General features: G+C 44.8%; 1 protein-coding gene across 2 annotated transcripts; it reads left to right on the forward strand.

The window, feature by feature from the left end:
• On the forward strand, positions 1 to 27,436 carry FKBP1A (FKBP prolyl isomerase 1A). 2 transcript variants are annotated; one of them, NM_001035456.2, is made up of 5 exons: positions 1 to 174; positions 260 to 307; positions 19,976 to 20,088; positions 24,153 to 24,317; positions 26,350 to 27,436. In NM_001035456.2, the coding sequence occupies exons 1-4, from the start codon at positions 138 to 140 to the stop codon at positions 24,279 to 24,281; spliced, it is 327 nt and encodes a 108-aa protein (NP_001030533.1). In that variant the 5' UTR covers positions 1 to 137; the 3' UTR covers positions 24,282 to 24,317; positions 26,350 to 27,436. The 2 variants fall into 2 exon arrangements, with proteins under 2 accessions (NP_001030533.1, XP_059748743.1); XM_059892760.1 differs by lacking the exon at positions 260 to 307 and having other exon boundaries at positions 46 to 174.

The raw sequence follows: 27,436 nt of genomic DNA on the forward strand, positions 1-27,436 counted from the left end.
TGCGGGGGCGCGCGCGTGCGCAGCCGTAGCGCGGAGGGTCGAGGCAGAGCCGCGGAATCGCCGCGAGATCCGGTCTCGGTCCACGCTGCCCGTCGCGCAGCCAGTCGGCCAACCCAGCGTCCGCCGCTACCGCAGCCATGGGAGTGCAGGTGGAGACCATCTCTCCCGGAGACGGTGAGTAGGCGCGCGCCGGGTGGCCCCGGGGTGCCCCGGCCACCGCGCGCATCCGTTCACCTCGCGCGTCTGTCTGTCTCTTCAGGGCGCACCTTCCCGAAGCGTGGCCAGACCTGCGTGGTGCACTACACGGGTGAGTGGCAGGACCGGGGTAGGGGGCGGCTCGGGGGTCGGGGGGCAGCCGGCGCGGCCTGGGGGCAAAGGCCTGGGGCGTGGCGGCGGCAGGCCCGCGTGGCCCGAGGCCGAGGCCTGGATGGTGGCAGCGCCCCCGAGGGGGCAGCGTCGGACCTGCCGAACCTCGGGCGGTCCGAGCCGGCGCGCGGGCCGGACTTTATTCCGCACTTCGAAAGCGGTTCTGTGTCAGAGATGCTGTCGTTCTGCCCACAGCGCGGATGGGGAAACTGAGGCGTGGGGCGGCCAAGTCACTCGTCCAAGGTCACAAGCTCAGGATGGGCAGAGCTCTGGCCAAGGACCATCAGAGAGGATTTATAGCATTTCTGTGCCCAGTTTACACCCTATTCGCGCTTCCGCCCCACCCTTCGATGGAGATAAGAGGGGCGAGGTAATTACTAGTCCGTGGGAACTCGGCCCCGCGCTGCGGGTGGAGAGACATCCCACTTTCTAAGTTTTTGCTCTGGCCCAGCCTGGCCTTGGCGAAGTTAGATCTGCAACGTCCTTTTCCTTTTCTTAGTTTTGAGCCACTTTATAAATCCGAGCCTCAGTAGCGGTGATGACCCGGGTTGACATAACATGTAGTTTAGCCCCCCAGTATTGCTAAGAGTAGAGACTTATCCCCTTTCAAAAGATAAGGAAACTGAGGCCCAGTTAGGAAAACAGATAGTATAATAAGCCAAAGGAAGTATTAAGATTCTCAGCCAGAATTTTAACATGACAGTCATATTCCTTGAGACCATTTTTTACTCTATGCCCTTACAAGGTTCTCCTGGGTTGTACTTGGTAGGGAGGGGAGGGGGGAGGCTGAGCAGGCGGAGACTTAGCTGTAGTGAGTGCTGGTGATTGGTGTAGCCACAGTTGTTAATATGAACAACCTTCCCTCCCCTTCCTCCTTCCCTTTTTCCTCCTTCCCACCCTTTCCTCTGTTCTCCTCCTTCCTCTGTATCTCTCCGCTCCCCCACCCCCTCAAGTAGGCTGTAGGCAGTTCTGAACCTGCTGCTCGGGGATGAGCTCTCGCCTTCTCTCTCAGATCATGGTGGGGGGGGCGGGGGGAGCCCTCTGTTGAGGGAAATGACTTTTCTTTGGGAAGGGAAAAAGGCAGCTAACATTCCCCCCTCTGGTGCCCTTTTATTTCTCTGGGTTTTTTATTCCTCTGGCCCTTCTCCCTGTGTAGAAAAGGGGGTGAGGGTGTAGGGAGTTAGGGATAGAACTTTTAAAAAGGCTACCATAGGAGGAAGTATTGAAACCTATCTTGGTAGGTAACTATCTCATACCTACAAAAGAAACTGTAAAGTGGTTTTGATGTTTTAAACGGTTGACTTTGTAGACCGTGGTCAGCACCTGAGCCCTGGAGGTCTAGTGGAAGAGAACATGTCAGTTTGGTTGATTTTGATCTGTGAGATGAGAAGAGTAACCATTGCCTTTTACAGTGCTGGGTGAGTGGGCAGTTGATTCAGTTCCCACAGCCAACTGAGGCAGGGACTCAGAAGTGAGTTGACTTCTCTGAGTTGACTTCTCCCCTCTCCTCTCAGTTTCTAAGTAGTCACATTAGGTTAATTGGCTCCACCTGTGCCATTCCCAAGTCTGTGCCCCTTGTCCTTGGCTCACCCATCTTCTGGGGCTGATAGCAGGACTGGACACCAGCATGTGGGCAGAACGAAGTTTCACTGTGCCTCTTATGAAGTGTCCCCACGCCGCACGTCTGGAGCCTTTTCCTAAGAGAACAGATGGCTGTGGGACCCAGAACACCATCGGGGCTCCCAGTGCCTCTTCTCCAAGTCTCTGTTTTCCTTGAGGGTGGCACCCACCCACACATTCCCAGAACAGCGGTGCGACCCTGGCATGCATTAGGACAAAAGCTTTCTTTTTTATTTCAGTTTTGATAAGCCCTACAAAGACACCCTGGTGAGAAGCCAGCTCTGCCTCATGCTCACAGAATAGGCTGTTCTTGGGCAGGCTTCTTTGTTCCTGTGGGTTTTTGCCATCAACCTCCCAGGAAGAACCTGTTTGAGACCTGTGGGGGCGTGAGAGGAATGGGGAAGCGCGTTGAGATTTCATCTGTAGCAGTTGAGTGACTTAAAAGCCACTTGGAACAGAATCCATCTTGAAGGAACATGGTGAAGAGTATCATACAAATCTGAGGGTCCTCAAATGCAAGAGAACCTCTCCTCACTGAACCTTGAGGAGGAGAAATTCTCATGATCCTCCTAGTTTTCATCTTGTTTTTCTCTACCCACCTCTCAGTAGTCTCCTGTTAGGGCTGTTTCTCTGCTTCTCCCAAGTCATGGATGGTGGACATCCCTGTGTGCCCACCTCCCACCCCTGCCCCCTGTTTCTCTGTTTTCTTTTGCATAGCTAGCTCAGACTGCTTGGCTGTGTGGCTCCAGTGGTTACAGTTCCTAGGACGGAGAATCTGATTGACCCAGGTTCAGGTCAGGTGGATTCTCTAGATCCAGTCTGCTCTGGCCAGGTAACTGCTGCTGCTGATTTGGGAGCAGCTTTAAAGGATAAGCTGGAAATAAGGAAGCCAAAATCTTCTCTCGGTCACCAGGGATATGATTAGCACAGGCTGACTTTGACCACATGGATGTTCCAAATGCTTCTGGTGGCTGCCAGTTGTATCCTGGATGCCACTCTCCAGGCTCCTTCTGGTAATTTCCACAGCTTCTAGCAGAGCACAGCATGAGCACGGCCTCAAAGAAAGGCCTGTACCACATCTACGTGATGTCAGAAGGGAAGGTGAAAACTGTACTGTCTTTAGCCAAGCCCCTCCTAGTAGCATGACAGGCAGGCATTGAGGTGAGAGGGAGGAAGTGGAAAGATAACCTGCCAAATAGGTGCCTGGAGGATCAAGTGGATCCTCATGGCTCCCTCCTTGCCTCCAGTAGCTTTATGAACTTTATTATTGAGCTTGTCCTGACACACTGCTAGGCTTATGTCCCTTTTACTCACATCAGCAGGCCACGTGCCTGCCATTGTTAGAGCAACCTCAAGTGGATTGAGGAATTCTTTTTTTATAGTTGACATCTTGTCTTTGGGATCAGGTTTAACTTGTCTGTAGCCTGACTTCTGACTGAGAAAAACCAAGGATCCCTTGGCTTCATCACTGCAGGAGGTCCACTTGAAGGGACACTGCAGCTCCCCTCCCCACCTGCTGCTTTTCTTTAGCCTCTGTCTCTCCTCTCCTCCCTGCTTTATTCCACCCCCTCCCCTGCTGGGTGTTTCTTGGCTGGTGATCAGATGTCTGGAGGAAGGCTCACCCCCAGCGGTGACTGCTCAGATGGCTTCCCCCATGTGTGCGGGCTTCAGGCAGACCGACTGTAACTGTTTGGGCAGGGCCACAGCAGGACCCTTTTCCTTCCTACAGCAGATAATTATTGAGCAACAGAAACCAGCCAGGCACTGGGGACACAGCCAGTGAACTAAACAAAGGCCTGGTCTGGAGGGGAAGAGACTAGCAGCATGAAGGTATGACACATCAGGTGGTGAGAAGCTCTGTGGAGAGAGGTTAAAGCAGAGTGAGGGCCTGGGAAGGGGGTTTACAGCTTTTAGTGAGGGTGGTTGGAAAAAACTTCTTATAAAAGGACACTTAATTATTTGCCCAAAGGAAGTTGGGAGTGACTGATGTGGCTGTCAAGGAGAAGAGTCTTCCAGGCAGAGAGAGGAGCTAGCACAGAAGCCCGGAGGCTGGAGCATGACTTGGTATATTAGCTGGAGTGGATTGTGTGAGGGAGAAGGTAGTAGATGAGGTAATGGTGGGGCTTGCTTTCTGAGATGGGAGTCATGAGCTGATCTGGATTTGAACAGAATCGCCTCCCTTCTAGCTACTGTGTGGACACTGGAGTGTTGGTGGCATTGTGGAAACAGGGCCCTCGTTGTATCCTGGGTGTTCAAAGCGTACCAAGGGCAGGTGTGCAGAAGTGGTACCACGTGGACAGTGATCCCCAAAGAAGATGTGGGTCCTTCACTGGGTTCAGATTTTAGCTTGGGCACATGATCCACTTTTCTCAGCCTCCGTATGCCATCTATTAAAAATGGGAGAAGCAATGCCTGCTGTGAGGAGTTGCCGGGGGCAGTGCATCTGGGAGGGGCAGCAGCAGCAGTGATGCTGTCACTGCACACTGTGTCACGAAAGGCCCCTGTGTCCCCAGCGCTCCGTGTTTTACCACCCCTCAGTTTAGGGTTGGCAGAGTTGCTTAGGCCGAGACCCTTCCATTTCACAGATGAGGAAATAGGTAATTATACAAAAGATGACTCTGAGTGAAGGTTCATCTTAAAACAGCCCTCCACATTGCCTGCAGAATATTTTGGCTAAGAAAACTACAGCTGTTCTCTTTAATTTGAGACCAGAGGAGTTTTCGTATTTGTTATTGATGCTTGGTGGGTGTAAGACGGTCAGGGTTGGGCTGCACCAGCTCACTAGTGTGTGCAAGTTAAAGTGTCAGTCCTTTTACCTTCAAGTTTCCATAACATAATTGGATTTTAACATTTTGCAAATGGACCTTGCTATGGAAATGATATTTTCCTTCCTCTGAGATTGTGATTACCAAAATATCGAATCACATGGATGCCAGTTTCTTCTTCCACAGGTGAGAGCAGAAGGCTCACTTGTCTTAAATGAACTAAAGACCACATAGAATTCTGGTATCTATGTGCAACTGTTATTTGTAAAGTTGTCAGGATTAGAGAAAAATCAAAATAGAACAGTAATTACCCACGTGCCCACCACCTAGATTCCCTGATGGTTGACATTTTGTCATGTTTGCCAATTCTGTCTACTTCCAGGTGTATGTAGATAGATATAATCAATGTTTAGTTTTTAGCTGAGCCATTAGAAGCTGCTGACATGATCAGATCAGATCAGATGCTCAGTCGTGTCTGACTCTTTGTGACCCCATGAATCACAGCACACCAGGCCTCCCTGTCCATCACCAACTCCTGGAGTTCACTCAGACTCACGTCCATCGAGTCAGTGATGCCATCCAGCCATCTCATCCTCTGTTGTCCCCTTCTCCTCCTGCCCCCAATCCCTCCCAGCATCAGAGTCTTTTCCAACGAGTCAGCTCTTCACATGAGGTGGCCAAAGTACTGGAGTTTCAGCTTCAGCATCATTCCTTCCAAAGAAATCCCAGGGCTGATCTCCTTCAGAATGGACTGGTTGGATCTCCTTGGAGTCCAAGGGACTCTCAAGAGTCTTCTCCAACACCACAGTTCAAAAGCATCAATTCTTCGGCGCTCAGCCTTCTTCACAGTCCAACTCTCACATCCATACATGACCACAGGAAAAACCATAGCCTTGACTAGACGAACCTTTGTTGGCAAAGTAATATCTCTGCTTTTGAATATGCTATCTAGGTTGGTCATAAGTTTCCTTCCAAGGAGTAAGCGTCTTTTAATTTCATGGCTGCAGTCACCATCTGCAGTGATTTTGGAGCCCAGAAAAATAGTCTGACACTGTTTCCACTGTTTCCCCATCTATTTCCCATGAAGTGGTGGGACCGGATGCCATGATCTTCGTTTTCTGAATGTTGAGCTTTAAGCCAACTTTTTGACTCTCCTCTTTCAGTTTCATCGAGAGGCTTTTGAGTTCCTCTTCACTTTCTGCCATAAGGGTGGTGTCATCTGCATATCTGAGGTTATTGATATTTTTCCCAGCAATCTTGATTCCAGCTTGTGTTTCTTCCAGTCCAGCGTTTCTCATGATGTACTCTGCATATAAGTTAAATAAGCAGGGTGACAGTATACAGCCTTGACGAACTCCTTTTCCTATTTGGAACCAGTCTGTTGTTCCATGTCCAGTTCTAACTGTTGCTTCCTGACCTGCATACAGATTTCTCAAGAGGCAGATCAGGTGGTCTGGTATTCCCATCTCTTTCAGAATTTTCCGTAGTTTATTGTGATCCACACAGTCAAAGGCTTTGGCATAGTCAATAAAGCAGGAATAGATGCTTTTCTGGAACTCTCTTGCTTTTTCCATGATCCAGCGGATGTTGGCAATTTGATCTCTGGTTTCTCTGCCTTTTCTAAAACCCGCTTGAACATCAGGAAGTTCACAGTTCACATATTGCTGAAGCCTGGCTTGGAGAATTTTGAGCATTACTTTACTAGCGTGTGAGATGAGTGCAATTGTGTGGTAGTTTGAGCATTCTTTGGCATTGCCTTTCTTTGGGATTGGAATGAAAACGGACCTTTTCCAGTCCTGTGGCCACTGCTGAGTTTTCCAAATTTGCTGGCATATTGAGTGCAGCACTTTCACAGCATCATCTTTCAGGATTTGGAACAGCTCAACTGGAATTCCATCACCTCCACTAGCTTTGTTCGTAGTGATGCTTTGTAAGGCCCACTTGACTTCACATTGCAGGATGTCTGGTTCTAGGTCAGTGATCACATCATCGTGATTATCTGGGTCATGAAGATCTTTTTTGTACAGTTCTTCTGTGTATTCTTGCCATCTCTTCTTAATATCTTCTGCTTCTGTTAGGTCCATACCATTTCTGTCCTTTATCGAGCCCATCTTTGCATGAAATGTTCCTTTGGTATCTCTGATTTTCTTGAAGATATCCTTAGTCTGTCCCACTCTGTTGTTTTCCTCTATTTCTTTGCATTGATCGCTGAAGAAGGCTTTCTTATCTCTTCTTGCTATTCTTTGGAACTCTGCATTCAGATGTTTATATCTTTCCTTTTCTCCTTTGCTTTTCGCTTCTCTTCTTTTCACAGCTATTTGTAAGACCTCCCCAGACAGCCATTTTGCTTTTTTGCATTTCTTTTCTAAGGGAATGGTCTTGATCCCTGTCTCTTGTACAATGTCACGAACCTCATTCCATAGTTCATCAGGCACTCTATCAGATCTAGGCCCTTAAATCTATTTCTCACTTCCACTGTATAATTATAAGGGATTTGATTTAGGTCATACCTGAATGGTCTAGTGGTTTTCCCTACTTTCTTCAGTTTAAGTCTGAATTTGGCAATAAGGAGTTCATGGTCTGAGCCACAGTCAGCTCCTGGTCTTGTTTTTGCTGACTGTATAGAGCTTCTCCATCTTTGGCTACAAAGAATATAATCAATCTGATTTCGTTGTTGACCATCTGGTGATGTCCATGTATAGAGTATTCTCTTGTGTTGTTGGAAGAGGGTGTTTGTTATGACCAGTGCTGACATGATACTTTTCTCTAAGTACTTGAGCATGCTGTAAGAATGAGAGTATTCTCCCTATTCTAATTCTGGTCACCTCTGAGAAAATTTTAAATGGTTCAGTAGTATCTAAAGCCAAATGCGTATTGAAACTACCCCAGTTGTCTTCAAAGTGTTTTTCAGTAGCTTAAAAAAAAAAAGAGTTCAGTTGGAGATTATGTCTGTAGTAAACATCCAGAAGAGTCTTCATATCTCACTGCTTTTCCAAAGAGAGCACTTATTGTTATAGAATACCCCCACGTCTATCTCATTGTTTTTTCCTGATTGTTGTATAACTCCTTCCACTATCTTGATTTCCTTTAAACTAGGAGTTGAAATGTCTAAACAGTTTCTGGCTAAAACATTTTAGTGTGAAGACTTCTAACATGATGCTGTGTACTTCATACTTGGCGTACCATGGGGAACATCACTATTTGTGATGCTAAATTGATCTTTTTTCTGATTATGCATTTTACCCTTTGAATTAACGGGGCCATTGTCAAAGTGCTCGGACATTGTGCATGTGCCCTGCTCCTCACCAGCCTTTCACCTGCTGTTTTTTATCTCAGTTGATGATTCTTACCTGAAAAAACTGTTTCATTGGCATTTAATTTACAAAATGGTAATTAAAAACTTTTTTTTCATATCTTCCACATTTATTAACTGCTCTTCTATTACACAGGGTAAAGCTGAATTCTTTTGCTTTAATTATCAATTTTAAGGTCAGGAATTGGTTTTATAGTCATCCTCCATGATGACAAGTGACTCTCCCCATCTATTTATTTATTTATCTGTAGTATATTTGGGACTCATATTTTACTCAGGGCCTTAAAATCATTGTTATTCATTATTCTTTTTGATAACTCTTGTCCCAGATTTGGCCAGTAGGAGCCCCTTCAGGGGGCCTTCCTGGCTGGGTCAGCAGTAAAGAATCTGCCTGCAGTGCAGAAGACACAGGAGACGCGAGTTCCATCCCTGGGTCAGGAAGATCCCCTGGAGGAGTGCATGGCAACCCACTTCAGTATTCGTGTCACAAAAATCCCATGAACGGCAGGCTGTAGCCCTTAGGGTCACAAAGGGTTGGACACGACTGAAGTGACTGAGAGTACATGCATGCAGCCCCTGCATTTTTGACATGCTTCCACTGTTTTTAATCATTTCCTTGGTTTCACTGTTCTGTTCCTTGCCTTAGTCACCTCTCTCCAAAGAACTCTGGTTCCTTGCAATGGGTCTCAGACTTTTTTTATTGACAGCTTTATTGGATATAATTTATACAATAAAATTTTTAACTTGAACATGTTTGGTGGTTTAAAACTGATTTTTGTAAAGTTTCTGATTAGAATACCCCCGCGTCTGTCTCATTTTCTCCTGGTTTTGTGTAGCTCCTTCCATTACCTTGATTTTCTATGAAATAGGAGTTGAAATGTTATAGATACAGTTCATTGTGTCTATAAACTAAGGCTCATTTGTCTGCCTTGGGATTTTCTCTAAAAACGGTATTGTCATCTACAGTTTCCCATGGAAAAGGCCGGAGGTGTTTTGAACAACTTAGGCATGTATTCCCTTGGGCCCCTTTAACTTTGGCCTGATAAATTCTAGCAGTACAAAGAGCAGGAGGAGGAAAGGGAAAGAAAAGGGGGGATAATCTGCACCTGGCTGCTGCTGTCTCTGTTCTCTTTGCCTTTCCTTTTCCCTTCCCAGGAGCTCAGGCCACCCTGGCCTGCATTCAGTTCCCCAAACATACCAACCTTTCCCCCCAGGAAGGCCTCTGGCCTGCCACACTGCCTCCACTTCTCACCAGGGCAGGCTCCTCTTGCAGCTTAAATGACACGCCCTCGGTGGGCTCCTCTGACCCTTGGCTAAAGTGACACTTGAGATGTGTGCACACACTTAGGCCTCTATCTCTAACAAGGTGCCCATCAGGCAGTGTGTAGTTACATCTGCTCTTTCCCCAGGAGACTGCAGGCTCCAGGAAGTCAGCCCCACAGGGCTGGTGGTCTCCAGGGTCTTTCTCCTTTGGTGCTTGGCATGGAGTAGGTACTCAGTGACTGTTTCAAGTGGTCACTTAGGACCTGGTATTAGACTTCAGCTGGAGTGTGGAAAGTCTGCATTCCTGTTCTGATTGGTATCATACTTCTGTTAGGTCTTCTGCCCACTTTTTGATTGGGTTGTTTGTTTTTCTGATATTGAGCTGTATGAGCTCTTATATATTTTGGAGATTAATCCTGGCGTTTATCCCAGGGATGCAGAGATTCTTCATTATGCACAAATCAATCAATGTGATACACCAGATTAACAAAATTGAAAAATAAAAACCATGTGATCATCTCAGTAGATGCAGAGAAAGCTTTCAACAGAATTCCAACATTCATTTATGATAAAAACTCCAGAAAATCAGCATAGAAGGAACATACCTCAACATAATAAAGGCCATAATGACAAACCCATAGCAAACATTATTCAGTGGTAAGAAACTGAAAGCATTTCCTCTAAGATCAGGAATAAGACAAGGGTGCCCACTCTCACCATTATTATTCAGTATAGTTTTGAAAGTCCTTGCCATGGCATTCAGAGAAGAAACAAGGAATCCAGATTGGAAAAGAAAAAGTAAAACTCACTATGTGCAGATGATGTGATACTATACATAGAAAACCCTAAAAATGCCACCAAAAAACCACTAGAGCTAATCACTGAATTTAGTAAAGTTGTATGATATAAAATTAATACACAGAAATCCCTTACTTTTGTATATAGTAACAATGAAAAATCAGAGAAATGAAGGAAACAATCCCACTCACCATTGCAAATAAATGAATAAAATACCTAGGAATAAACCTACCTAAAGAGACAACAGACATGTATGCAGAAGACTGTAAGACACTGATGAAAGAAATCAAAGATTACAAACAGATGGAGAGATATGTCATGTTCTTGGATTGAAAGAATCAATATTGTCAAAATGACCACACAGAGCAATCTACACATTCAGTGCAGGCCCTATCAAATTACCAATTGTATTTTTCACAGAACTATAAAAAAAAATTCACAGTTTGTATGGAAACACAGAATACCCTGAATAACCAAAAGCAATCTTGAGAAAGAAAAGTGGAACTAGAGGGATCAACCTTCCTGATTTCAGACTATACTACAAAACTACAGTTGTCAAGACAGCATTGTATTTGCACAAAAACAGAAATGTAGACCAGTGGAACAAGATAGGAAGCCTGGGGATAAATCCCCACACCTGTGGGCACCTTATTTTTGACAAAGGAGGCAAAAATATACAATAAGGAAAAGACAGCCTCTTCAAGGAGTGGTGCTGGGAAAACTGGACAGCTACATGTTAGAGAATGAAATTAGAACACTTCCTAACACCATACACAAAAATAAACTCAAAATGGGTTAAAGACCTAAATGTAAGACCAGAAACTATATAAAACTCTTAGAGGAAAACATAGGCAAAACACTCTGACATAAATCACAGCAAGATCCTCTATGACCCACCTCCTAGAGTAATGGAAATTTTTAAAAAATGGACCTAATTAAACTTAAAAGCTTTTGCACAATGAAGGAAACTAAGCAAGGTGAAAAGATAGCTGTCAGAATGGGAGAAAATAGCAAATGAAGCAACTGACAAAGGATTAATCTCTAAAATACACAAGTAGTTCAGGCAACTCAATACCAGGAAGACAAAACACCACTATCAAAAAGTGGGCAGAAGGCCTAAACAGACAGTTCTGCAAAGAAGACATACAGATGGCTGATAAACGCATGAAAAGATGCTCAACATTGCTCATCATTAGAGAAATGCAAATCAAAACTACAGTGAGGTATCATCTCATACCTGTCAGAACGGCCATCATCGAAAAGTCTGCGAACAATAAATAAAGAGAGGATGTGGAGAAAAGGGAACCCTCTTGCACTGTGAAGAAAGCTGAGTGCCGAAGAATTGATGCTTTTGAACTGTGGTGTTGGAGAAGACTCTTGAGACTCCCTTGGACTGCAAGGAGATCCAACCAGTCCATTCTGAAGGAGATGAGCCCTGGGATTTCTTTGGAAGGAATGATGCTGAAGCTGAAACTCCAATACTTTGGCCACCTTGTGCAAAGAGTTGACTCATTGGAAAAGACTCTGATGCTGGGAGGATTGGGGGCAGGAGGAGAAGGGGACGACAGAGGATGAGATGGCTGGATGGTATCACTGACTCGATGGACATGAGTTTGAGTGAACTCCGGAAGTTGGTGATGGACAGGGAGGCCTGGTGTGCTGTGATTCATGGGGTCGCAAAGAGTCGGACATGACTGACCAACTGAATTGAACTGAACTTGCACTGTTGGTGGGAATGTAAATTGATACTAGCTATTATAGAGAACAGTATGCAGATTCCTTAAAAAACTAACTGGTATTAAGTTAAAAGTAGAAATTCTTTCTCCCTCTCCCAACTGTAAGTAGCAAGAACTTTATATAGTTTTGAAAGCTTGGGGTTTGGGATACTCTGTTTTGTTATTGTTTGGTTTAGGTTTTTGTTGTTGTTGGTTGGTTGGTTGGTGTTCTAAAACTTTCCATATTTGGGGCCCTGCAAAATGTTTCCTGTGAAAACCACCTGCAAAGATGCACCAGCTAATGAAAATCACATTGTGAATCATGAGCTTTAACTACAACATGTGGTGAGGCTGTAGATTCATGCCTTCCTCAGTCATCTTCCCTTACCCAGTAGAGGGTATCTGGGAACTCTGCCTTCCACGAAGCAGAGTGCGCTAGAAGTGGCTTCTTTTCTGTTAAGTGAAATGATAACCCAGGGGTTCTCCAGACTCTCCAAATGCTAGCCTTGGGTCCTTCTTCTTCTTCTTTTTTTTTTTTTTAAGATTTTTTATTTTCTTTTTAATGTATTATTTATGTATTTTTATGTTTTGGCTGTGTGCCATGCCAGATCTTTGCTGACCAGGGATTGAACCCAGGCCCTTGGCAGCGAGAGTCAGATCCTTAACCACTGGACCACCAGGGAATTCCCTGGTCTTGGGTCGTAACCACTGCTTCTGTGACAGGGGCCTTTGCATAGCAGCTGCTGGCCAGGTCTGCCTCTGCTGGTTCCTTTTGAGCAAGAAAGAGCCCTCCATAACAGGCAGCAGAAAGCCAAGCTGTGGGCGGGATCCTGCCAGGAGAGGATCTGGAGACTTCCCCACTATCGTGTATACGCTTGCTCTCTTTTTTAAAGACCTCCTGCTCCCTCTCCAGGGATCTGAGTTTGATTCTCCCCCAAAGAACAGCTGAAACAGTTTGGGAGTAGACCCAGGTGAAGGTGACGTCAACTGCATTGCAGCCAGAGGCCGATTTAACAGTCCCTCAGGCAGCCATAGCTTTTGCTCCTTTCGTGGCCTTGTGCTTTTAACTGGAGAGCCCGGAGTTTGCCGAGGAATTTAAAGGTGCCGAATGTAAAAAACTGCCATTCTGGGATTACCCCTCAGAATCTTTTTATCACATAGGGAAGAGGTCCAAAGCCTTGTGGTTGTCCTGCTAGTTCCTTAAAATTGTGCAAATGAAGCAGATCCTAAAGTGCTCATGAGTGCCAGGGGTTGAGCTGAGTGCCTCAGGGACGTAGAACTCTTTTGAGTCCAGGTCTGATCTCGAGCCATGTTCAGTTGGGAAAGACGAGAACTAATTCTTGACATCAAGAGTACGTAGCTATCCTAGACAGTTTCTGGATCATGAGGTATAGATTTGTGTGTAATCAGAAATGGAATCAGTCAGTTCTTTAAATAGAAGGCCATGCTGGTGATCCAGGTTTTTGCTAAGAATGGCCTTCGGAGCTTAAAGAGTATCAGCTGTCGTGTCTGCACTGTAACCTCAGTTGCCTTCTCTCAGCTGAGAAGTGTTTTCTCTAGGAAATTACAGCACTAACTTGGCAGGTGGCTTCACTGTTCAAGGGCTCCCGGTTCTGGCACAGAGATGTCCAGAACTAAAATGGGAGCAGCTGCTGAGGCTAACTTGCCTGCTTCACCTGCTCCTTCCCAAACAGAGGAAGCACCTGCCATCCACTGCCTGGTTGAGTGTAGGAAGCAAGCATGTAGCATTTTAGTAAATCTCACTTTTTTCCCTTTCTCCTGTTTTTTAAAATAACAGTTTTATAGAGGTGTAATGGACATCCAGTAAATAAGCTATTCATATTTAATGTGTACAGTTTCATAAGTTTTGATATGTTTCTTTGTTACTCTTTGAAACCTCCCTCCTCTTCCCATCCCTGACAACCACTGATAGTCAGCATAGGTTAGTGTGCCTTTTCTAAAGTTTTATAGAAGTGGAATCATACCATGTGTACTGTTTTGCCTGGCTTTCACTCAGCATAATTATTTTGAGGTTATGTTGTTCCACGAGTCAATAGTTCGTTCCTTTTTATGGCTGAATAATTTTCTATCATATGGATATATTTAATTATCTGTTTACCAGATGGCAGTTGTTTGGATTGTTCCAGTTATTGGTTATTATAAGTAGGTCTGCTATGAGCATTTGTGTATATGAATATTTTTATATAGCCAAAACCACCATTTCTCTTGGATAAATATCTAGGAGTAGAATGACCGGGTCAAATGGGAGGTGTATGTTTAAACTGCCAGCTGTTTTCCAAAGTGGCTGTTCTGTTTTATAGTCCCACCAGCAGCATGTGGGGATTCCAGTTTCTCTGTATCCCTGCCAGTACATAATATAATAATAATAGTATGGACCTAACAGAAGCAGAAGATATTAAGAAGAGATGGCAAGAATACACAGAAGAACTGTACAAAAAAGATCTTCATGACCCAGATAATCACGATGGTGTGATCACTGACCTAGAGCCAGACATCCTGCAATGTGAACTCAAGTGGGCCTTACAAAGCATCACTACGAACAAAGCTAGTGGAGGTGATGGAATTCCAGTTGAGCTGTTCCAAATCCTGAAAGATGATGCTGTGAAAGTGCTGCACTCAATATGCCAGCAAATTTGGAAAACTCAGCAGTGGCCGCAGGACTGGAAAAGGTCCGTTTTCATTCCAATCCCAAAGAAAGGCAATGCCAAAGAATGCTCAAACTACCGCACAATTGCACTCATCTCACATGCTAGTAAAGTAATGCTCAAAATTCTCCAAGCCAGGCTTCAGCAATATGTGAACTGTGAACTTCCTGATGTTCAAGCGGGTTTTAGAAAAGGCAGAGAAACCAGAGATCAAATTGCCAACATCTGCTGGATCATGGAAAAAGCAAGAGAGTTCCAGAAAAGCATCTATTTCTGCTTTATTGACTACACCAAAGCCTTTGACTGTGTGGATCGCAATAAACTACGGAAAATTCTGAAAGAGATGGGAATTCCAGACCACCTGATCTGCCTCTTGAGAAATCTGTATGCAGGTCAGGAAGCAACAGTTAGAACTGGACATGGAACAACAGACTGGTTCCAAATAGGAAAAGGAGTTCGTCAAGGCTGTATACTGTCACCCTGCTTATTTAACTTATATGCAGAGTACATCATGAGAAACGCTGGACTGGAAGAAACACAAGCTGGAATCAAGATTGCCAGGAGAAATATCAATAACCTCAGATATGCAGATGACACCACCCTTATGGCAGAAAGTGGAGAGTGAAAAAGTTGGCTTAAAGCTCAACATTCAGAAAACGAAGATCATGGCATCCGGTCCTTCCACTTCATGGGAAATAGATGGGAAAACAGTGGAAACAGTGTCAGACTTTATTTTTCTGGGCTCCAAAATCACTACAGTTGGTGACTGCAGTCATGAAATTAAAAGACGCTTACTCCTTGGAAGGAAAGTTATGACCAACCTAGACAGCATATTGAAAAGCAGAGACATTACTTTGCCAACAAAGGTTCGTCTAGTCAAGGCTATGGTTTTTCCTGTGGTCATGTATGGATGTGAGAGTTGGACTGTGAAGAAGGCTGAGCGCCGAAGAATTGATGCTTTTGAACTGTGGTGTTGGAGAAGACTCTTGAGAGTCCCTTGGACTCCAAGGAGATCCAACCAGTCCATTCTGAAGATCAGCCCCGGGATTTCTTTGGAAGGAATGATGCTGAAGCTGAAACTCCAGTACTTTGGCCACCTCGTGAGAAGAGTTGACTCATTGGAAAAGACTCTGATGCTGGGAGGGATTGGGGGCAGGAGGAGAAGGGGACGACAGAGGATGAGATGGCTAGATGGCATCACTGACTCGATGGACGTGAGTCTGAGTGAACTCTGGGAGTTGGTGATGGACAGGGAGGCCTGGCGTGCTGTGATTCATGGGGTCGCAAAGAGTCAGACACGACTGAGCGACTGATCTGATTATATTATATTATAAAAATATAATAATATGATAATGAGTCTTTTTAGTTTTATACATTCTAATCGATAGTAGTCATATCTCCTAGTGGTTTTAATTTGCGTTTTTTAATGATGACAGTGTTGAATATATTTTCATGTACTTATTTGCCATTTTTTATCCTTTTCAATGAAGAATGGATTCATATCTTTTGCCCTTTTTTAATTGTTTTTTTGCTGAGTTTTTTGAGGGTTCTTTTCGTATTCTGGACATAAGTCCTTTATGAGAGATATGTCCCGTAAAGATTTCTCCCAGTCTGTGGCTTGACTTTTCATTCTCTTAAAAGTATTCTTTAAAAGTGCAGAAGTTTTCATTTTTGATGAAGTTCATTTTGTCCTTTTATGGAGTGTGCTTTTTCACCTCATATCTAAGAAATTTTTGCACGACTCACAGTCAAAGGTTATTTTCTTATGAGTTCATCTATAAATTGTATAGGTTTAGTGTTCTTTTAGAGCCGATTTTTAGTTGACATTTGATTATGATGTGAAGTATAGGTCCAGGCTTTTACTTTTTGCCTGTGGGTGTCCATCCAGTTCTTCTAAGCCCAGCATATTTTTCATTTCAGGCATTACGGTTTTCACCTCTGGAAGTTTGACTTCAATCTTATAGTTGTCCTCTGCTCAGTCTAACATCTGTGTCACTTCTGGATTGGTTTCAGTTTATTGATTAGTTGCATGTAGGTCATACTTTCCTGCATCTTTGCATGCTTGGTAATCTTGGGATTGTTCATTGAAGAAGGCCATCTTGTCTCTCCTTGGTATTCTCTGGAACTCTGCATTCAGTTGGGTATACCTTTCCCTTTCTCCCTTGCTTTTTGCTTTTCTTCTTTCCTCAGCACTTTCTGAAGCCGCCATAGACAACCACTTCAGTCCGATCACATCATGGCAAATAGAAGGGAAAAAGGTGGAAGCAGTGACAGATTTCCTCTTCCTGGGTTCAGATGGTGGCTGCAGCTGTGAAATTAGAAGACGATTGCTTCTTGGAAGAGCTATGACCACCTGAATAGTGTGTTAAAAGGCACAGACATTGCTTTGCCGACAGAGGTTTTGTATAGTCAAGGCTATACAGTAGCCTTGATGATCTTTTCAGTAGTTGTGTGTAGATGCGAGAGTTGGGCCATAAAGAAGGCTGAGCGCCGAAGAATTGATGCTTTTGAATTGGGCTGTTGGAGAAGACTCTTGAGAGTCGCTTGGACAGCAAGGAGATCAAACCAGTCAATCCTAAAGGAAATCAACCCTGAATATTCATTGGAAGGACTGATGCTGAAGCTCCAATCCTTTGGCTACCTGATGCGATGAGCTGACTCACTAGAAAAGACTTTGCCTGATGCTGGGAAAGATTGAAGGCAGAAGGAAAAGAGAACGACAGAGGATGAGATGGTTGGATGGCATCATTGATTTAATGGACATGAACTTGGGCAAACTCCAGGAGATTGTGATGGACAGGGAGGCCTGGCGTGCCGCAGTCCATGGGGTTGCAAAGAGTTGGACATGACTTGGCAACCGAACAACAACCATCTTTAGATGCTAGACATTGTGAATTTTACCTTTTGGGGTGCTGGATATTTTATTCCTAAAAATCTTCTTGAGTTTCTTATGGGTAAACACTTGAGTTACTTGGAAACAGTTTGATCCTCTGCGGTCTTGCTTTTATGATATGTTAGGTGGCTCCTCCAAAGCAGTGCTCAGGCGGGGGCTGATTACTCCTCACTGCTGAGGCGAGATCTTCCCAGAGATCCTATGCTGTGCCTCATGAACCATGACATTTTTCAGTTCAGCTAGTGGGGACCAGTACTGATCCCAGTCCTGTGTAGGCTCTGAGCACTGTTCCTTGTAAACCTTTTGGATGGGTTCTTTTCCAGGCTGTGAGTGGTGTCCTCAGGCCACATGCATTGATTAGTACTGTGGTGGGTACTTATGGGGGACTCTGTAGATCTGGGGATCTTCCTTTACGCTCTTCCCCTCCCTGGTGTGTGTTCAATAGACTCTGTTCTGTTTTCTTCCCTCGGAAGCTCCCGAGGATATAAGCCGGGTGGGGGAGGACGTCATAGCTCTCACCTTGTTAATTTTATTTCTCAGGGATCACAGGCTTTAATTGCGAAGTCCAGTGTCTTCACTGTTGTAACTGTAGTCTGGCCTCTTTTTGGTTTCATTCAGTTTCTTTTTTTTTTTCCTGTGGTTGGTTTGTCTGGTGTCTTTTTGTTTCAGTTTTTGGTAGAAGGGTAAATCTGATCCCTTTCCTCCATCTTGGCCAAAACTGTTAATACCTGTTTTGATATCATAGTTTCTCTTATATTCTGCATTCAATACTGACAAACCTAATTCCCACTCGAGAAAGCATCATATGCACATTCATTCCTGCTTCTTAATGGACATTGCTTCCTCTTTTGCATAACCTCCTTCAGCATCCTGCAAATTATAGCCTTGGAGTTGATTTCCTCATTTGTTAAAAGCAGTCTCTGGCAGATGGATGGAAAGGCTCCTGAAAAAGAAAGGATTCTGAGATGCCTAGCTTCTTGTTGCCTGCTCTCACCCTTGATGCTGAGTTCATTTGGGGTGGGGTCAGTGTGTGAAGAGCTTGAAATGGACTAGAGGGAACATCTATGGTGAGTATTATGGAGAGTGGAGATCTAGTTTTCTCCCAGTTTGTCATTTATAGAAAACTATTTATCATTTCTTTGATCAGATAGTGATTGTGTTCTGGTAAAGAGATGAGCTACATGTACACCCGAACTTGTTAGTTCTAGGGTGCCAGTTCCTAGCTTTACAGTGACTTAACCGGGGTGAATCTCCATCTTTGTGTCTCCCTTTGTCTTCAGCTCCCAGTTTCAGGCAGTATCATCACCCACTCTGCCCTAGGACATCTGTCCCTTCTCCTCCTCTGTTAGGACAGTAGTTCCTGTCCCCACGACTCCCCATTTTCCTATTTTGTCAAAATACAGAAAGTCTGGTGACTGTGATAAAGCTGGCAATTGATCTCTGCTTCCCCATTCCACCTACCAGTGTTGACACTGTTTTTTAGGTTGGAATTTCCCTCCACCTCTGAAAACATACAACAGAATTCTGTGTTTCGCTGAGTCCTTAGAGGGTTGCTTAGAACCATAGTGGTTGCCCTCCCTCCACCTCCAGTGAAATCAGTATTGTGTTAGTTATATGTCAACAATGGGCTGGACCCTTCCAGTCTGGGATGAAGATGTGTTTTCAAGACCTCAGTGACAGCTATCACAATTGGCTGACACTGGCTTCTGGAGAAACCAATGTGATGGTCTTTTGTGAACAAGGAGTTGCAGGTATCTATTGGTCTTTTGTCATGACACTCATCCCCTGGCATTTCCATCTCTGAAATGCCCTCTTTTAGTGCAAGTTTCCCGTATGGGTTGTCTGGCTTATGAGAAACTGGAATGGTAGAATGAAAATGGTTTTTGGATTTATAGCCTAGCTTTAATGCCTTACCACATCACTTCACTTCTCTCTGCCTCAGTTACTTCTTCTGTGAAGTGGGGACAGGAATCCTTTGCTGTGGGGATGATTGAAAAAGTTCATGTGTGGAAAGTACCTTGCCCAGTCTCTGACTCAGATTAGAAGCGCTGCCCACAGTTGAACCAGAGCTTTAGACAGTTTATCAGTGAAAGGTTTTTGGTATCTTTTCCAATGCTCCTTCTCCAATACCAGCTGGTATCCTACAGTTCAGTTACGTTCTGACACTACCCACTTTCTGTAAAAGATGATGGGTGAATTCAGGGAGGAATATGGCTTGCACATAGACTGACTGTGAACTGTGTGCTTAAAGGGCCCACAGTTGCTCTCAGTCTGGGAGGAAATCCAGAGTGCTGGGAATTCCTGCCAGGAGTGTGTCTGCTTCCCCATTCTCCAGAACAAGGTAGACAGCCTGCCTCTGGTATCAACTTACTGCTTTGAGTTGGGGAAGAGCCTTCACTAGCCTGGAATAGAGGGACTACCTCAGCTCCTCAGAGGCCCACTGAGGACACAGGAAATCCTAGGACACCACCAGGTCTTCCAGTGCTGGCCTCTAGGACAGGCACTCTCCTGCTGGCTCTCACTTCCCTCATGTCATTCCTCCTCGTTACTCATGTTACAACTGCCCTTTTCCACAGGGATGCTTGAAGATGGAAAGAAATTCGATTCCTCCCGGGACAGAAACAAGCCCTTTAAGTTTGTGCTGGGCAAGCAGGAGGTGATCCGAGGCTGGGAAGAAGGGGTTGCCCAGGTATGCTCTCTTTTTTGTTTTTTTTTTTAGTGTCTACTTCTTAAATAATGTTTATGAGTAGGAAAAATTTCATTGCTAGCTCCCTCACCCAAATAGCTCCTTTTATTAATGTTTTTGTAGAATTTCTGTAAATGCCCCCCACCCCTTCTTTTAGACAGACAGACAGACACACACATACACACACACACACACACACTGTTGTGCTCTTTTCTTTTGCACTATACCAGGACATAGAAGAAAGCTGTCCTCATAGAGCTTCATAGTGTAGGCAGATCTTGGAAGTATTGCAGGCTTGTTTTCAGGCCACCACAATAAAGCAAATCTTGCAGTAAAGTGAGTCACATGAATTTTTTGGTTTCCCAGTACATATTAAAATTATGTTTACACTATAGTTTATTAAGTGTGCAATAGCATTATGCCTAAAAAATAATGGACAGGTGATCCTTGAGCAGAGCAGCGTAGGGACACCAAACCCCACCTTCCTGCCCCCTGAACAGTTAAAAATCCACACATAACTTTCACAGCCGGTCCTCTGTGCCTGAAGTTCCTCATCCAAGGACTCAGCCAACCATGGATCATGTGGTGTTCAGTGTTAAAAAACACTGACATGTAAGTTGACCCATGCAATTCAAACCTGTGTTGTTCAAGGATCAAATGTATGTGCCTTAATTAAAAAAATACTTTATTGCTAAAAAATGCTAACTAACATCTGAGCCTTTACCGAGTCATAATCTTTTTGTGGTAGCAAATCAAAGACCGCATATTGCTATACAAATGTAGTGATGAAAAGGTTCAAAATACTGCGTGAATTACCAAAATGTGACACACACACACATGAGGTGAGCAAATGCTGAGGGAAAAGCCACAGGTAAGCTTATTCCACCCAGGATCGCCACAAACCTTCAGTTTGTGACAAACACAGTGTCTGAGAAGCACAGTAAAACGAGTTTATGTCTGTATCCCTCAGGTGGGTGTACTACAGTTTATTTGACCAGGACTCTCTTGATGGCCATTTGGGTCTTTCCCAGTATTTCAGTATTATAAACAACACTGCAGTGATTAATCTTGAATGGACTTTATTTTACATTTGTGCAGGGGTTCCCACAGGCAGATTCTTGGAAGTAGACCGAGTGGTTCAGTAGCTCTGTGCACTGGATTTTGACATATTGCCATGTTGCCATCTGTAGGGATTACACTGAATTGCCACCAGTGGGCTATGAAGGTGCCTGCTTCTCCCAGCCCTTCCAGCCCAGTGTTGTTAAAAACTTTTGGCTTCAGGACACAATGAGTGAAAAACATTATCTTGGTATGGTTTTAATTTGTATTTGTCTTATTATTGACCATGTTGTGTCAGACCACTTCTGAGAGGTCAGGCTCACGGAGAAAGTAATTTTGTTTGTCTTAAGTCTATTTCTTCACTTCTCCCCTCCCCATTTGTGTAAACAGCTTTTGTTCTGCCAACTCTGTGAAATTCCCAGTAGACAATAAGGGACCCAGGGTTGCCAAATTTCAGTTGGATTTTATCCTTGTGCCGAGCCCAGGAATTTGTTCTTGGCACTGACCAGGTAAAGGGATGTTTATTGTGGCCTACAACCCAGGGAGCTTTATAATCAGGCTCTGCCATGGTGGATAATTAGTCTATTTCCTCTTACCAAAGAGAAGTGGAGATATAACCAATGTGGATAGAGGGATTTCTGTTTTTCTGTTTTTTCAGAATACACTTTACGTCCTCTATAAAATGTCACTGATTGATCTCCAAATAAACTGCTTAAACTTGCAGAAACTGCCTTTCTTAGGTGTCTAGATTTTTGTTCCTTCCTGGCTGGGAGTCGGCAATAGAAAACGGAGAGGATCTTTGTGGCTTACTTCCTTTTGGAAACCTCTCCAACTGTACCTTTCTGTCCTGTCTCCCACCCCAGACGTCTGGTAGGCTCTTGGGTCTGTAGCTCACCCCCCATCTCCCATGCCAGCCATTGTCCACTCCATGGCTCATCTTCTGTGGCTGTTCCAGCACTGGAACAATCATTGTGTTGTGTGTCCCAGGAGCCGTCGCTGCTACTGAGCTAGTGTTATCAGCCTACTTCCCATCCCAGACTGGTAAGGCCTAATGAAGTGTTAGGGAGATCCCTAGTCTCCCCCTGCAGCCAGGCTGCTTTGAGTCAGTCACAGTGCTGTTGCTTGGGGGAAGTCTGGGTGGTCTGAGACCTGCATAGAGCATGAACTCCTCCATATAATATTTCTTTAGGACATACATTAAAGGCGCAGGAAGAAGGGTTGTCTTTTGCCCCTTTTCCTGTTCTTTTGATACTGTTCCAGTTTTCTGTGCTTATAGGTCTTCAGTCCTGGCACATATACTATTTTGGCAACTTGCTTTTTTCACCTAACCATGTATCTTGGACATCTTTCCATGTTAGTATAGTTAAGGCCACTGTTTTCTTTCTAGAGGCTAAGAAGAATGGTACAGCTGTACTGTGAAACCACGCCCCTTGCAGTGGGCATTTGAGTTGCTAGCAGATTCTGGAAGTGGAATTGCTGGGTAAAAGGATATCATTGCTTTGAATTTTATTAGATTAAGCCATATGCTTTCAACTGTCCTTACCGCTTTGGTCCAACATGTCCCAGTTTCTCAAGGGCGCTGTAGGAAAGAAGCCTGTAGCTTTCTCTTCAGTCACCATCACTTGGACTGAGTCAGAGAGCCAGGAGTGCACACATGGAGAGGTATGGGTATAGTTGGAGAGGCGTCTGAAGGAAAGGAAGCCACAAAGATCCTCTCTGTTTTGTACTGCCAACTTTTAGCCAGACAGGAACAAAAATCTAGACACCTGGGAAAGGCAGTTTCTGAAAGTTAAGCTGTTTGCTGCTGCTGCTAAGTCGCTTCAGTTGTGTCCGACTCTGTGCGACCCCACAGATGGCAGCCCACCAGGCTCCCCCGTCCCTGGGATTCTCCAGGCAAGAACACTGGAGTGGGTTGCCATTTCCTTCTCCAATGCATGAAGGTGAAAAGTGAAAGTGAAGTCGCTCAGTCGTGCCCAACTCTTCGTGACCTCATGGACTGCAGCTTACCAGGCTCCTCTGTCCATGGGATTTTCCAGGCAAGAGTACTAAAGTGGGTTGCCATTGCCTTCTCTGGTTAAGCCATTTATTTGGAGGTAAATCAGTGATCTTTTACAAAGGATGTAGAGTAAAGTATATTCTGAAAAAAAGACAGAAATCCCTCTATCCACACTGGTTAATCTCCAGTTCTATTTGGTGAGAGGAAATAGATATGGAGACTTAAAAGAGATAAGTAAAGAGTGGGGATAAAGCAGAGAACCTGCTCACTGTTCGGAAAATAGACATTTTGTATTTGATGAGAAAATGAAAAAGCTACAAATACATTTTAAAAAGTGAAAATTTTCCTGCCATCCTCTGCTCTCCCCATAGAAAAGTGCTGGTATTATTTGTGTTCTTCCAAAAATGTTTTCATGTTTATACAGATAGGTGCAACTATGTATAAATACTTTTCTTTTTTGTATAATTGGTAGCATGCTATTTTCATACAATTGGTAGATGCTACTTGGTACCCCCAGAAAATCTTATTGCTTGTTTTACTTTTTCTACATTTCTGAGTATAAATATAGAGATTGCAGAAAAGTAGCCTGCCTTAAATATTACTTTCTGTGTGTTTTCTTCTAGAGTAAAGTTTTGTTCAGAGCACTGCTTTTGCAGTAGTATAGATGCTTGTAGTGACAGGCCACTGAAGGGCTTAGGTGGTACATGTCTATAGTGTTGGCTGCCCAGAGTTGGATTAGTGGGACCAGGACAGAAGGATTGAGAGCCTGGCGATTCTGGGAGTCAGGAGGGATTTTTATCAGTTATCGGGTCCTTGGAGCCAGATGGAGGGCTCATCCAGCCTGTCTGCCTGCCTCCACGTCCTCACAGAGGGTGCCCGGTGCCCAGGCAGCCATGCAGTCACCAGAATCACACCATCCTGGCCAAGGAGCACCCAGTAAACAGCTCTGCTTCTTAAGGGAACAGTTGGGGAGCACATCCAGCACTGCCATTCTTCCTTGCTCTTTTCACAGATGAGTGTGGGTCAGAGAGCCAAGCTGACTATCTCCCCAGACTATGCCTATGGTGCCACTGGCCACCCAGGCATCATCCCACCAAATGCCACTCTCATCTTTGACGTGGAACTTCTAAAACTGGAATGACAGGAGTGGCCTCCTCCCTGAGCTCCCCATTCTTGGGTAAGGAACTTAATGCTAAAGAACCTTCCTTTAACTACCTTTGCTCCTCCTGAGTCATGCCCAGTGCTTGATGGGCATCAGAAAGAACCTTGGTGCCTCGGGATGTTTTCCTTTATATTCTTCCTCCGTCAGCCATACTTTCAGTTCTGTTACAAGTTTATACCTTGGAAAGGGACGGCATGTGCTCTTGAAAGAACTCAGGGGGACAGGGCAGCTGATGGTAGCTGTTTAAGTGGAGTATTTTTATATGTAGCTTACAAACTAAAACTGAGTTGGGAACTGGAAATATAGATCAAATTTTTAGTGCCAGCATTTCAGTTCTCTAGAAATAAGATTGGTGATGACTTTGTTTGCCCTGCTGAGTTTGTGCAGCTCCCTCATTCATACATCCTCTCACCGCCTGTTAGAAAGGTATGAATGGGACATTACCACCTGGGCCACCTGCCCCAGGGAGCAAGCCCAGGACACGCAGGACAGTAGGCCAGCTTGTTACAGTGGGTTTAAAGATGAGGCCCAGATGCTTATGAAGTATGAAGGATGTTCTCAGACAGTCCTGGAGAGGATCTTAGGGACCTGAGTGAGCCTTTCTGTCCAACAAGTGAGGAGGCTGAGGCCAAGAGAAAGAGAAAGAGGCCTTACTCAAGGTCACATCCAGACAGAGACAGTAATGGACAGAACCCTTTCCTGCTTCCCCTTCCTGGACTTGTTTTCCTTCCTCTTCCCTTATTTCTAGGTAAGCCAACTCAATATTCTAATAACACATTACTTTTCATATGAGTATTAGAATCATAAAACATGTGAACGCTGACATCTTTCCACATGACCTCATGCATGTTAAGTCACTTCATTCATGTCCAGCTCTGCGACCCTATGGACCAAAGCCCGCTAAGCTCCTCTGTCCAGGGGATTCTGTGGACAAGAATACTGGAGTGGGTTGCCGTGCCTTCCTCCTCCATGTGACCCCAGATCTCTGCATTTGCTCCCCTCCTGCTTCTGGAACCAGAAGGCCATAGCCAGGGGTTGGGTGACAGTGATTCTATTTGAAAACAGTAGTAGGTGGCTGCCAGCATTATGGAATACTTTGTCTTGAGGTAGAGGAGCCTTTTTTTTTTTTTTTTAAGCTATTTCCTCTCAGTGGTTTGATCCTTAAACACCTGGGTCATCCATGCCTGGTCAGGTTTGAGGACTCTGGCTTTTTCACTTGTCATTCCTTCCAGGGGAAACCCTGACACTTGATAGAGCCTCTCTCTGCCCAGAGAGCTGCACCATTAGTCCCTGCCCTAGAAGGCTGAGTCCTTTGAACATAAATGTACCAAAGGGAGCCCTGGAGTAATCCTGATTTGGGAACAGGCTTTCTGTAAATCTGGAAGGACAGGAAAGGGAAGGAGGGGAGAGAGGGCTGAATGGCTATGATTCACCCTGGCCTCAGCCTCCCCCCAACACTGCCAAAGAACAGTTCAGAGCTTCTTGCAAAGGTCTTGAGGGAAAGCTCAAGGCCAGACCCAAAAAGTCAGGTTCGAGTGAGTGAATGAAAACTAGATATTTTCTCAATCCGTTTGACACAAGGAAAAACTGGCTTAGGGCTGTGCATGTTAAAGTCTGTGGGAAGCTTTAAGACTCTTGATGCCCAGGCTACCCCAAGACCAGTTAACTGCTGTCACTAGATGTGAGGTCTAAGCCTTCAGGTTTTTTTTAAAGCCCCCAGATATGCAGCCAGGTTGGAGACCCATTGATAATGGGGATCTGAATTGTCAGCCATATTGGTGGGCTCTGTCCCTCCTGCTGTCCTCAGCAACATAGATGTAACCTTAGGTTTAAAAAGCACCACTAAGGTGTGCAGGAAGAGGCTGCTCACCTGGGAACCTAGCCCGAGCACAGTGGGTCCTTGCCAACTGGAGCAGAGGGGTGAGGACAGATCAGACCTCACAGCTGTTGGGGAAGGGACATGGTATGGCAACAGCCTTGTGGTGGTCCCTTCCCCACACAGAAAGCATTGAGCTGCTGGGACTTACGGATTTTCTGTCCCCAACAGATGTGCCACAGAAGGATCTGGCGCCTCCAGACGCACACAGCGAGTCCGTATGGAGCTTTTCCTGATGTTCCACTACACTCTTTGTATAAACATCTTCCCAGACTGAATGTGTTCTGCCACCGGCTTTGCTCTTCCCCTTTCTCCTCGTATGTGTGTTGACCTGAACTATATGCCATAAACCTCAAATTACTCAGTTTGTTTTTGTTTTGGGGTGAAGATTGAGTTTCAGTCCTTTGGATCTAGGTTTCCAATTAAGTATTAGTCAAGTATTAACAGCACAAGTAATGGGTTAACTTTAGACTAGGAATTGGTGTTGGGGTGGGGGGTGCAAGAATCTTTATTTTATTTTATTTTTTTGGATAAAAGTTTTATCTATTATATATTAAACGTTCTTGCTGCTGTGCTGCAAAGCCATAGCAGATTTGAGGCGCTTTTGAGGGCCGAATTATTCTCCAAGTTGAGAGATGTCCTCGGGTTGAATTGAAAGCCCTACCCAAAACTGCAGTGGGAAGGGGGAGAGCCTTTGCCTCCACTGCCCCACCCTCACCCTCCTCGTAGACCCTCTGCCTTTTGAAAGCAGATCATTTTCACTGAGATGTTGGACATTGCAGATGTCTGTTCCCCAGGCCAGCAGGGACCTCTGAAACCTTCATGGCCTGGCCTTTTTTTTTTTTCATCCTGTGGTTTTTCTAATGGATATCCAGGATTTTTGTAATCGCATAGCTATCCAAGCTCTACTTCCTAAATTTTAAGAACTTTAATCGAAAGTTAAATTGAAGGTGCTGTTTGTAGACACTTAACACCCATGAAAGCCCAGCCATCATGACAAATCCTTGAGTGTTGTCTTAAGAAAATGATGCTGGTCATCACAGCTTCAGCATCTCCTGTTTTTTGATGCTCAGCTCCCCCTGCTGATCTCAGAGTTTCCTGGCTTCTCCTTGCCCCCTCTCACCCCTTTGCTGTACTGTGTAGTGATTTGGTGAGAGAAACTGCTGCCTACTCCCCCAGCCTACCCCTACTCCCTGCACTACACATGAGTTTCAAGTTTTATTATTGCAATAAAAGTGCTTTATGCTGGCTTTTCTCA

The sequence above is a fragment of the Bos taurus genome, chromosome 13, assembly GCF_002263795.3.
Source record: "Bos taurus isolate L1 Dominette 01449 registration number 42190680 breed Hereford chromosome 13, ARS-UCD2.0, whole genome shotgun sequence".
In the NCBI taxonomy this organism is placed as follows: domain Eukaryota; kingdom Metazoa; phylum Chordata; class Mammalia; order Artiodactyla; family Bovidae; genus Bos; species Bos taurus.